The sequence below is a fragment of the Cervus elaphus genome, chromosome 16 (genome assembly GCF_910594005.1).
Source record: "Cervus elaphus chromosome 16, mCerEla1.1, whole genome shotgun sequence".
In the NCBI taxonomy this organism is placed as follows: domain Eukaryota; kingdom Metazoa; phylum Chordata; class Mammalia; order Artiodactyla; family Cervidae; genus Cervus; species Cervus elaphus.
Genome location: NC_057830.1, coordinates 5,979,972 through 5,992,410, shown reverse-complemented (window position 1 = coordinate 5,992,410; position 12,439 = coordinate 5,979,972). Strand labels below are relative to the sequence as shown.

The 12,439-nt window shown below is 54.1% G+C and overlaps 1 protein-coding gene across 4 annotated transcripts in view; it reads right to left on the bottom strand.

Moving 5' to 3' along the window:
- Positions 1-11,296, bottom strand: part of ASTN2 (astrotactin 2) — a 993,079-nt gene extending 981,783 nt beyond the window's left edge. For all 4 annotated transcript variants that reach the window (XM_043927598.1, XM_043927599.1, XM_043927600.1 and 1 more), the window contains exon 1: positions 10,609-11,296. In XM_043927598.1, the coding sequence (XP_043783533.1) occupies positions 10,609-11,002 (394 nt within the window). In that variant the 5' untranslated portion in view covers positions 11,003-11,296. The remainder of the gene's footprint in view (positions 1-10,608) is intronic.
- Positions 11,297-12,439: the final 1,143 nt, after the last annotated feature.

Below are 12,439 nucleotides of genomic sequence, written 5' to 3'. Positions count from 1 at the left end.
TTGCTGGGGCTTAGCTGTGCGGCATGCCTGCTAAGTCACTTCAGCCGTGTCCGACTCTGCAATCCTACGGACTATAGCCTACCAGACTCCTCTGTCCATGGGATTCTCCAGGCAAGAATACTGGAGTGGGTTTTCTGTGCCCTCCTCCAGGGGATCTTCCCAACCCAGGGATCAAACCCGTGTCTCTTAAGTCTGACCTACATAAGCAGGTAGGTTCTTTACCACTAGCGCCACCTGGGAAGCCGTTGGCTTAGCTGTGGAACCCTGAAAAATGCACTTATTTTTGCTAGGTAAATGAGGGTGTTGGGCTGGATCTCAAAGGCATTCTTTGAGCCAGCTCTAATATTTTAGGAGAACCATACACTATTTATTAGGATTTTTACAGCATCATATATAAATATTATATAGATCCCATATGCATAGATAATACAGAACAAATTTCATAATTTCATTTTCAAGGCAAGAATATTAAAATGGCACAATGCTGCTAGAAGTACTAAGACAACAAAAGTCAACTTGGGGTGAAGGGGAGAAATGACAAGGAGGTGTATGGAGTCAAACTGGGGCTGTGAATCAGACCACAGATGCCTGAGAATTTCTAGAAAAAGAATGTAGAGCTTCTCTAAGTCCCTGGAAGGCCTAGGCAATAGTTCCCCTCGTGTAACAGTCTGTCCAGCAGAAGCTGGAAAAGCACTGGGAGGAGGAAGGAGAGAGGCAGAGGGCGGGTGGGGAAGGAGGAAAATCTAGAAGGCACGGCAGCATCAGAACTTGTTTTTTTTTCCCCCCACAGATTTGGTTTTTTAGAACTTGCTCTTGGAGTAGCCCAGCGGTAATGGGGGACATGGAGAGAAAATGAGACACAGCTCGGAGCCCTCCTGGCAAACTGGCAGGCCCTGGGCGATGCTGAGTCAGCTCCCGGCAGCCCAGAGACAAGGTGCTCAATCCCTCGGGCCTGGGAGGCTGTGACACCTGAAGTTGCTAGATAAGAAACGTCTGCAACTTCTTAGTAATAAGAAGTGGAAGAGATAAAAAGTACAAGAGGTTGGCAAAGGGCTGGAAACTCATGAGCACTGCTAGTTCTGTGTCTCTCTGGGAGGCAGAGAGAACACGGGGTTTGCAACCAGGCAGACCTGGGACTGGACTCAGCCGTAGGACAGCTGTGTGATCCTGGGTGTGCCCCTTAGCTCCTCTGGGCCCCCCACCTCTAACGTGAGATGCGTCCTCTCTGTCTTTCAGCACTATTCAGTTCAGTTCAGTCACTCAGTCGTGTCCGACTCTTTGCAACCCCATGAACTGCAGCACGCCAGGCCTCCCTGTCCATCACCAACTCCCGGAGTCCACCCAAACTCATGTCCATTGAGTTGGTGATGCCATCCAACCATCTCATCCTCTGTCGTCCCCTTCTCCTCCCGCCTTCAGTCTTTCCCAGCATCAGGGTCTTTTCCAACAAGTCAGCTCTTCCCATCAGGTGGCCAAAGTATTGGAGTTTCAGCTTCAACATTAGTCCTTCCAATGAACACCCAGGACTGATCTCCTTTAAGATGGACTGGTTAGATCTGCTTGCAGTCCAAGGGACTCTCAAGAGTCTTCTCCAACACTGCAGTTCAAAAGCATCAGTTCTTTGGTACTCAGCTTTCTTTACAGTCCAACTTTCACATCCATACATGACCACTGGGAAAACCATGGCCTTGACTAGACGGACCTTTGTTGGCAAAGTAATGTCTCTGCTTTTTAATATGCTGTCTAGGTTGGTCATCACTTCCCTTCCAAGGAGTGAGCGCCTTTTCATTTCAGCACTATGGGGGGGAGGAAATAAAATAACAGATGTGCCAGTCCTGCATCCAGGACATAGTCAATGTCCGATAAATGGTCAGTCTTTTCACCTTCTGTCTCAAGACAGAATGGTAAGGTCTGGAATCCCAGCTCCCCCTACCCCAGGGGCCTAAGGGGGGAGGAAGACACACCAGACTCGGAGTCAGGAGCCTGGACATGGTTCCTGCCCTACCACTGACTTGCTACGTGACCCCAACTTCTTTAAGGGCTTCATTTAGCCAATGTCTGACATTCTCACCATTCATGACAAGTGATGATCCGGAAACCACGATGCATCATTTCCCTCAAAACCTTCAGTGCCTCTCTGCTTGGCACAATGCAAAGGTGCTCATTCATTACCCGGCTTCCGTGATTCTCAAGGAAAGGTCTTCCCTAAACTCAGCTCTCTCTTCTAATCAAGCGGTCTCCTTACTCACCCTATAGACACTACTCAGAATAATAAGGAGGCAGGAGAAGGTAGAGGCAGGAGCTGCAAGAACTCACAAGAGGGAAGGTTTCATGGAAGAGGTGGCATTTCAGCTCAGCCTGAACGGAGAAGGGGAGTTTCAACATCCCGCCAGTTCTGCACAGTGTGGATTCTGTGATGAGACTTGGCAAGCCCAAGTTTCTAGTCATCTAAGATGCCCTGAACACCCAGGATGTGCCACACACAGGGCGAGTCATTGCTGCCCCCGAGATGAAGGAGGGATGTTCTCTGCTACGGAGATCCCAAACGAGTAGCACAAGATGGACAAATCCGCGAGCTCAGCTCTCCTTCTGCCCCAAGCCACCACCACTGCTCACCTGAACAATCTCCCAGACCTTCCTCTCCCATCACTGCCCCTCTGGATGGCAGCCTGAGCAATTCCTTTGAGACAGGAGTCCATGGGGCTCACAACAAATGCCTAAATCCGATTTCCTCTCCTATCCTTCCTGCTCACGCCACTCTGGCCATGAGGGCCTCCGTGCCAGCCCTTGAACACTCCAGGCACGCTCTGGAGTCAGGTTTGTGCTGGAGCCGTTCTCTGCCTGCAATACTCTTCCACACCTGTGCTTGGAGACACTTTTGTGGCCTTCAAGTCTTAGTTCAATCCTACATTCTCAATAAGCAATCTTTTGACTCTATAAGCCATCATTTGGTTCTATTTAATATTAAAACCGATTTCATCTCCAAAATGTCCATTTTCTTTTTTCCGTAGTATCTATCACTTCTCACATACTACATAGTTTTCCTATGTATTATGTTTATTGTTATCATCTTCTCCCCAACATACACTTGCACACACACACACATACTTGTGGATATGAGCTCTCTCAACACAGGGGTCTAGGTCTCTTGTTCTCCCATACATCTTAAGCACTTGGAGCAGTGCCTGGCAAGCTCCAGGTAATTCTAAGGGACCGGCCACTGTCACGCCAGTCTTTATATCACTAGCGGGCCCCAAGGCCCAGAGTGTCCAACTTCAGTGCCAAGAGGTCAGGAAAGGCTTCAGAGGTAAGTTGACATTTGAATTCAGCCCTGAAAGGTAAGAAAGGATTTTCCCAGGGCCTTTGGGGGCAGAGTTATAGAACAAGGAGGAAGGGGTCTTATCACAGGCTAGTCTGGGCAGAGTCTGATCATGAACCTTGTAGCTCAATCAGAAACTCGAACTTCATACTAAGAATGATGGGGAACCAGTGAATTAGGAGACGACAGCCATGATCAGGTTTGGGCTTTGAATGAAATCCCTGTCTCCAAGTACAGAGGATGGATTAGGGAGGATAAGACTAGGGGAAGAGAGACCAGGGAGTTGACAGCTGAAATTGTAGTCAGGAGAAGTGTCGAGATCTGAGGCTGCCAGGGGCCTGACAGTGAGGATCGAGCAAGGGTGCCTTCTCAGGTGAAAACCCTAATGGATTATAACATGCAACATCCTTGTCAGTGTTTGACTCACAGAGGGGCTGCCTGCATGTTCTAGTATGCCAGTAAGGAAGCTTTCGATCCCACATCTGACTTTGGGTAGTCACCACCCCCCTCCCAATCCGAAGAGAAGTCTTCATGGGGGTGGGGGGGACTGTTGTCCTTAAAAAAAAAAAAAAAAACAACTGCAGACATCAGTGAGGAGCCAGGGAGAGGAGAGCAGAGCGCAAGCGATGGGGAATACAGCCAGTCCTGCCAAGCACCACTGCCTGCCTCCTCCTGGGGCAGAGATGCTGCAAGCTCTGCTGGGAGGAAAGACAAGCCAGCTCTCTCTCACGATAGTTAATCTTCTGTTGCCACTAGCTGGTCAGTATGAGAACTTGGGAAAGTATCAGTTTTGCAAAGGAAGCATCTCTATAATGTTGCTCCATTTCAAGGTTAAAGCTGACTTTCTTTTTCTGGAAAACAGCAGGCTTCTGCTTACCCTCATGGGTAGCTAGAATGAAGAGTCATGAGGTTTCCTCCTTCCCCCAGCACAAAACCCAACGGCTCAGGCTCTCAGGACAGACTAGCGCCAACCAACTGGATCCCTGGGCAGGAGAACAAATTCCACTTCCCTAGAAGGATCTCTTCCTCCTTAGATATTTTAGTTTGGGTTTGTTTTACAGGAAGAGGAGGAGAGTCTTGGAGTGCCTTATGATCATCAACCAAGGTGCACACCTGAGATGTATTTAGCCCAGACCCATGTGTCAGTGGTTAGTGTGATGGAGGAGACACAGAGTGGGATTCAAGAACACGGAGTTTAAGTTGGAACAGCTGGTTCTTAGGTGGGTTTCTTCCCTTGTCTGGGTGCCTGCCTTACCCTATAATACGGAGGGGGTGGATTCAGCACCCTCTGAGAGGCTGTGATGCTGTAAGCTCAACACTGATGGTCATGGTAACAGTCTTCATGGCTCCACTCAAAGAAGCCACTGCTGTTCTCCATCATTCTCTCTCCCCAGCATGTTCACACCACCCCATGGCAGCCAGCGGCTAGTTTACAGCCAGGCAAGGAGGTGAGAAGCAGGACGCTTTGCCTGCCAGAGGCCTAGTCAAAACTACCGGTGGACTTGCTGTAAATTAAAATCATTGAATGATCTTGTGGCCTGAAGGCTCCATTCAGGAAAATGATCCAGCTCTGGATCACAAAAGCTTGCAGGCCTGTGCTGTCAAGCTGGCTGGGGCCCCTGACCCCCAGAAACAGCAAATCTGGACAGTCTTGACCCAGCCTGGACCTCTGAGCGCTAAAATGCATCCTCCTCTCACCCTGCCTCAGCCCACTCTCCGTAATATAGTATAATGGTCCCTTGCTATCGACGGAGGATTGATTCCAGGACCCGAACTGCTTCTAGCAAGCTAAGGAGGTGGCAGTCCTTTATATAAAATGGTGTAGTGCGGTCAGGTGGTTGAATCTGTGAGTGTAAAACTATGGCCAGAGAGAGCAGATTGTACTTTTTGAGGGCAGATAATACACCTGTCTCTGCCCTAATTATTAAATAGACTTCATCAGACTTGAGCTGGCAAAGGAATGGAGACAGAATGAGGGAAGAAAGCAGAAAGTGGAGGGAAAAAACTCAGATCAGAGGCCCCTTATTAACAATGTCCCAGAAGCCTGGACCATCACAGCAGGATGGGGCCTTGAAGTCTGAGTGCTACTGAAATATTCTAGTGAGAAGGGACCTGGAGCCTAAATAATATTTTTTAAGCGTAGCTTTGTTTGAAGACATCAAATTCACCCTCTCATCCACCCCACCTCTCATCTCTCCCTCTTACCCATACGGGGAGGTGGGGGGAACACTGGAATTTATTTTAATGAATATTCTGTGGTCAGAAATCCCTACGGAAAACCCAGATTATTCTATTTGTTTTTTCTTCCCACTTAAAGACTGGAATCAACCTTCAGAATCAAACAAAAAATCAGAACGGGCAGATAGCCTCAATGCCTCTGGTCCCTTCCCCAAATGCCTGCCAAATAGTTGTGTGGTGCCTCGCTCGAAGGGCTTCCTCCCATGAGAACCCTGTCATCACTAAAGGCCAATCCTTGGTTGTCCAACACATCCTCTGGTCGTGTTGCCCTCCACACCCTTGGTATTTGCACCTTTAGGACATTTACAACCAGACAGGAAAAAAAAAAAAACTCAAAAAAAGTATTTGCCTCATTCTCTATTGAAATTCAAATTCGAAGGAAATTGCTCCAGCTCTCCTTAGGCTAGTGGCCTGTCCTTGGGCTAACTTCCTGTTGCTAGCAATCCTTCTATCCTAGTGCCCGCTCCCTTGGTCCTGGAGGTTTTTCTCTTTTTCGGCGTCCATTTTCATCTGTATTTAACAAGTCTTTGCAGACCTGACCAAGCTGGCATTTCAGAGCTTCTTTGTCCTCCCCTCAGGCCGATCAGCTTCCTGCAAGGAGCATCCTTTCGGGAAAGGGCTTCAGGACACTGCCAGGCCTACTCACGCAGATCCTTTGAAAGACACACTACCGGATGGTCTTCCTTCTCGAGACACCCTGCCCCAAAGACAGAGCAATGTTCCTCACCTGTGTGATTTGTAACACAGGCAAATTAGTAACAAATGCTGACAGTGAGTGGTTTATTCCATTTTATCTCTTCTCCCCCTTTCACTGAATCAAGGCTGGTGGTAAACAGTCCAGCCCAGCCACTATCAAGCACAGGAAAAAGGATGCCATTTCCCTACCGGTGGGCATGAAAGCTAAATCCACAGGCACACTCGGGGGCTGCCTGGGGGCTGAGGAGAACTCCGTGACGCGCCTGTTCACCTCCAAAGCCCTGCACTGACAGTTGCCCCTGTTCGAATTCTTTCTTTTCCATGGGTCCTTCCTGACACCCCCATGCTACCAGCAAAGAAGAGGAGAGCGTGAGAAGCAAGAGCAGTTAAGTCAGACTTACAGAGCACATCAGGGCACTTCAAGTTCATAGAATCTTTACACCAGAGGATTATTTTAGGGCTCATCCACCCACTCATATTGCAGCATGAAAGAACTGAAGATCTGGGGATAAGTGACTTGTTCAAGGTCACAGTGGGCCACAGCTGAGCGTTCCAGGTCCTAACAGGCATCAAGTCCCCAAGCTGTACTGCAGCATTCAACGTCTCCCCCAACCCATCCTCCATGGCTCACTCAGTTTTTTCCTGTCCAGGAAGTGTCCCCAGCTTTCTCTGAGTCTCAAGAGATATCTTCCCTCCCTGACGTTACAGAAAGTGTCCTCTCCATCATTCCCTGGCACCGCTGCATCGGATGCCCTTTGATATCCCACGAGTCAGGAAACTTCGAGTTGGCAGGGTCACTGGAGGTCATTTAACTCATGCCTCTTTCTCACACTCTCATACTTCAGCACACCAGCGCAGCTGAGTTCCCTTAGGAAAGGCTCTTGTGTTGCTCGTTACGTTTCTCTTCAAGACTCTGCTCTATGCCCTACATAAATGTAACCAGCCCCTCGATGCATATTTGGCTCAAGATGGCTTGAGTTTAGCAATTACCAAGAATGTAGGAGCCTGGTGGACTGAGATTCCAGTCCCAGGTCTGCATTTACTCACACTGAGCCCTTGGACTAGGCACCTCTCTAAAGAATGTTGCCTAATCTGTAAAATGGGAATCAATTACAGCAGTCCCCCGTATTCCATGTGAGTAAATAATAAAAGGCTAGAGCAAAGCTCTTTGCACCACATTAAGGATGCAACAACGATCTGCTATTCCTTGATCAAGTTTAAGAAACTTCACTTTATCAGTGCCACCAACTCAGACTCTAAAGAAGAGGCCCAGACATAGAAACTTGGGGGAGGGGGTGGTGTTTCACCTCTGAGGGAACTTCCACCTACATAAAGCAGGCTGGAACATGAAGGGAAGATTAGAAACACGAAGAAGAATGGACCTGGAGAAAAGTCTTTTATGTCTGGGCACTCCTAATAATAGAGCTAATAGCTCAAACAAGAGAGGCAGAACGGAGGGAGGGTGGGCCAGGGATGCCAGTGACTTTGGCGAGTAGGGATGGTAGAAACGGTGTGCAAATTAACTTTAAGGGCCCCCAGCTGGACTGGGAGTAAAGTGGAAACGCGACCTTTCACTTGTTTGTTCGCCCCCAGCTCCCTTTAACACCAGGGACAATTTACCATCATGAGCTCTGGGTCCACAACCCTAAGCATGGCCCAAAGGCTTTGGCAGACACTACCACCCCCTAGCGGTGGCTCCACACACCCCCACTATCGGCAAGATTCAGCGTTTACCGACTTTGCATGCACATCTGTGGCACATGCCGTCTCCAAATCGCGTGGACTCGCAACCTAAGAGTGAAAGACGCATCCAACTCACGGGAGACAAACACGAGACAGGGATGTTTAGAAGGTCTGAAGGGATGATGGGATGGGGCTGCCTGGGGACCCTGGGGGAGATATGGCCGTAAATGACTCACAGCGTCACCCCCCTGCAGCCCTCGTTTTCAGCCAGCCTGGCCCTCGCAGAGCTCACTGTGCACTCTGTGTTTACAGGCAAACAGTGGAAGACCAACACAAACAGAAAGCCCACGTCTCCCTACACAGCTCGTGCGATACTTGGCCATCTGGTGACTACCTCGCTAGCCAAATCCCTGGCAGGAGTGCCTTGAGCTGCCAGTCCAGGGCGCTGGGGGAGGAGGAGGAGGAGGACCCAGAACCCCCAAAGGGCTCAGAGCCGCCAAGGAGGACGGCGCCCCGGCACTCCACAGCAGGCAGTCTCCGCCGGGCTCAGCCGCCTGCGTCAGAGAAGGCAGAAGGCTCCGAGTGGAGGGTGCCAGGAGTCTCTCGGGCTGAAGCCTGGGCCCTGGGGGATTTGAGTGGCTCAGTTCCTCCCTCAGCTCCTCCTCTCTCAGCCTGCCTCAGGCTCCCAGGCATTCATTCCCTCTTGAAAGCCAAAGTTTGAAAAGGCAGGGGCTGCCAGCTCCAGGAATTCTGGGGTGACTCCTGTAGGTGGATGGACCCAGTCCCCACATCCGAGGGGGTCGGGATGCTCTGGGGTTCTCACCTCCAAGTCATGCCATATGCAACCAGGAACGTTCCCCCTTTCCCCCTCACTTGCACAGCTTTTTAGGGGGATTCCCACTCCCGACCTCTCTGGACAAGGTTGGGACTGGAAGTGTAGAAGGCACACCTTCCATTTCTCTGGAAGGGCCCTTGCCTGCCTGGGGTCGCAGGAGCCGGGCAGGAACCCAAGGTTAGCTCCTCAGCTAAGGATAAGCGCCAGCCCCATCGCCTTATTGGAAACGGGCATCCCACAAGTGCACGTGGGAAGGGTCACTGGGGTGTGCAAGCGTGTGTGTGAATGTGTATGTATCCACGCAGGCGTGTGTATGCTTGAATGTGTGTGTGTGTGTGTGTGTGTGTCGCACGCCAGACTCGCTGCCGCGGGAAGTCCCCCTGGGAACCTGCAAGACGGTCTCCCGCCTAGCATCCCAGAAAGCATGGCAGGCTCAGGTTACAGCCAGCCAGGGAGAGCCCGGGGCCAGGACCCGAGGCACAAGCTCAGACCACGAGAGGGCCTGGCACTCGCTCAGATCTCCAAAAGGCCGGCACGAAAGGCGAGGGGGTGGGGGCGGGGGGAAGGAAGGGTCTCTGGACAGAGGAGTCCAGTCCATTGATTACTCTTTGGGGGTTCTTGGGCGAGCAAAGAGTTAACCTCAGAGGCTCAAGCCCGGATCCTGAAGGCGTGTGACCTCGAAGGCCCACCCCGAGGTGCCTGAGCCGAGCCGGACCCCGGTGAGGCCAGGGACCCGGCGAAGGGGGTCTAGAGTCTGCAGCGAACCCCAGCGCCTTCCCGGAGCTGTCTTTGGCCAGACTCCGACAACCAATCGCACCCCGCGCCCCCAAGAGGGGAGGGGAGAGAGAGCGATCAACCAGCGCGGGAGAGCGAAGGGGGAACAACATTTTTGTAAACGCTCTCCGAGATAATTAAGCTATCAATTACCCGGGTGGGAATCAGCTGTGCTTCCCGCAGCTCCACGGAAGGGCCGACTCCTCCGGGATTCGCGCCGGGAACCAGCAGGCAGCAAGCTGCTGGCGAACTTTCTGATTAACTTTTCCGTTTGAGCCCCCACCCCACCCCCCCCCTCCCTCTCCCCTCTCCCCTCCCCATGTCACGCCTTTAAGTTATTATTAGCCCAGTGAGTGAGCTGCGAGGACAAACCTGCTCTACCTTGCGAGGGGGTTAGGAAGGCGAATGCGACAACGGGGATGGAAGGAGAATCAGAAAGTAGAGACCTAGGGTTCTGAACCCCAGGCCTCAGAAACCGCTAAATCCTCCCCGACCCCATTTCATAGATGGCTAAAACTGAGGCCCAGAGAGGGGAAGCGACTTGGCCAAGGTCACCCAACCCACAGGGAAACCGAGTGTATGCGGACTGAGGGATTCTACATGGAGCTACTGCGCTCCGATTGTCTAGAAAACCTATCCCGAGGAGCAGAGCCAAGAACTCTTAGGCGAGAGCGAGGGGGCGGTAACAAGCCGGCGGCCCACGGCCGTGCCCGGAGAAGCGGTTGGCGGCTGGACCCAGACCTGGCTTGCGAGCGGGGTTCACCGCGGCCCCTAGCGCGAGTACTCGCATCAGCTGGGGTCTCGGCGTCCGGGATGGACCGCGGCAAAGCTCAACGTCTGCACTGAGAGACGGACCCCACTGCGGGAGGGCTGGCACGCCCCCCGGCTCCCGCCACGCGCTCATCCCAACCACCTGTACGCCCTCCGGGCCCCTCAGCTGCCCTCACTCGACCCCGAGCGGGGCAGCCCGGGGCGGGAATCCCCAGGGCGCCCCCACCCGTCCTGCTTCACTCAGGGGCTCCCGGTTCCCCGGGACCCCGCGAGTCCCGGCGCCAAGCCTTACCCAGGGTGAAGAAGGGCAGCTCCGTGTTGTCCAGGTCGTCCTGCACCGCGACGCGCCCCGGCAGCTCGTTACGCACAAAGAGCAGCAGGCGCGACTCGGCGGCGGTGCCCGCGGAGCCGGCGGAGCCCGGGGACGCGGCGGCGGCCCCGGTCCCGGTCCCGGCCCCGGCGCGGGTGCCGCTCCAGCCGATGTCGCTCTCCCGCAGGGCAGGCAGCGTGGACACCGTGACTGTCTTGAGCCGGCAGGGGCTGTCGGGCTCCCGCGAGGCGGCGGCGGTGGCGCCGGCCAGCAGGAGCAGGAGCAACAGCGGCGGCGGCGGGTGGAAGCCGAGCCTCAACCGCCCCCGGAGCCCCGAGCTGGGGCCGGGGCTGCGCCGGGCGCCGGCGGCGGCCATGGCGGGAGCGGCTGCGGGGCTGCGGGCGGCGGCGGCGGCGGTGGCGAAGGAGGAAGGAGAAGCGGCGGCGGCGGGCGCCGAAGCGAACCGGGGCGCCGGAGCTAAGGAGCCGTGGCAGCCGCTCGCCAGCAGCCCCCGGCTCGGGGCTCCGCCTCCCGACCGGCCCTGGCCCGCCCCCCCCGCGCCGCCTCCCCGGGCCCCGCCGCCCGCCCCCTTCGCTGGCTCTCCCCCCGGCTCAGACCCGGAGCGTTTCGGAGGCTCCGCCCGGCCTCGTGCAAATCCCAGTCGCCCCCGCCCCCCCGCCTTTCCCAGGATGCCCCGATCCGCCCCGCACAATATTCTTTAGCCTCGGCACCCCTTTCCAGATTCCTAAGACTCGGGGACCCCGGGCGCTCCCCCTAAGTCCACCTAATAACCCAGCTCTCCCAGCTTCACCCCCGCCCTCGCTCCACCCGGAGGCTGCACCTGGGGGCGCGCGGTAGCCCTGCCTTGCTCCAGGCCCCGCCTTCTGAGAGGTAGGGGGACGCCTCTGGATGGCCAGGACTGAACTTTGTCTCCCCTTAAGCCCAATAACAAGTCCTGTACCCTTTCTTGAGTCCCGGAAATAATTCCTTGTGGTCTCCAAGGCCCCTCCCCACCCGCTTGCCCACAACTCTGGACTTCATTCTCCCACCGCTAGGACCCCCCCCCCCCCCATCTACCCAGGTCTCGGAGGGGTCCCGACAGCTGATGAACTCCCCCCTCTAACCCCCAACCCCGCCCCCTACACGGACCCGGGCAGGATGTTCTGGCCCCCAGCCTGCGCCCGGCGAGCCAGCGCTTCTATTCTGGATGCCTGCTCCTAGCGAGGAGCTGCTCTACTTGGCTGCTCTGTGTGCGAAATTCCTGAAAAGGGTGCGAGGTAGGGGTTACTCCCTCGGCTTCTGGCTCCCAAGGGCTCCTAAGTCTACTGCCTGAGTCCCAGAGGAGGGGTCTGTTCACCCGCTCTTCATCCCCGCACCCGTCCTTTTTCTCCTAGATTCTAGTTGAACTGTAAACCGAGGTCCCCAGACACAGGACAACCTTTTGGCCCCGGGTCAGTGCTCTCCGACCCACATACCTCGGATCCCCCAGGGAGTCATCCCCTCTATAGGGATGTGGACCTCGAGCAGTGCTCCCCTCGCCTCACTCCCCCCTCTTTCTTCATCTTTCCTCTCTCTGTTCTCTCTTTCATCTCTCCAAATACACATTTCATTCTTACTTGGCTTGACTTTAATCTTGTAAATGCCCCTTACCTATTATTTGTGAGCCACTTCCCATCTCCCCGGGTTTTTCTTTTTTTGCCCGTCTGTGCTTTTGGTGGGGGCTCCTCCCTTAGTCACTTCTCTCATGTTAGCTCTCCCCGCTCTGCCACTTCTCCATCCTGTCTTTAACCCTTCATGGGAATGGCCTTTCTCC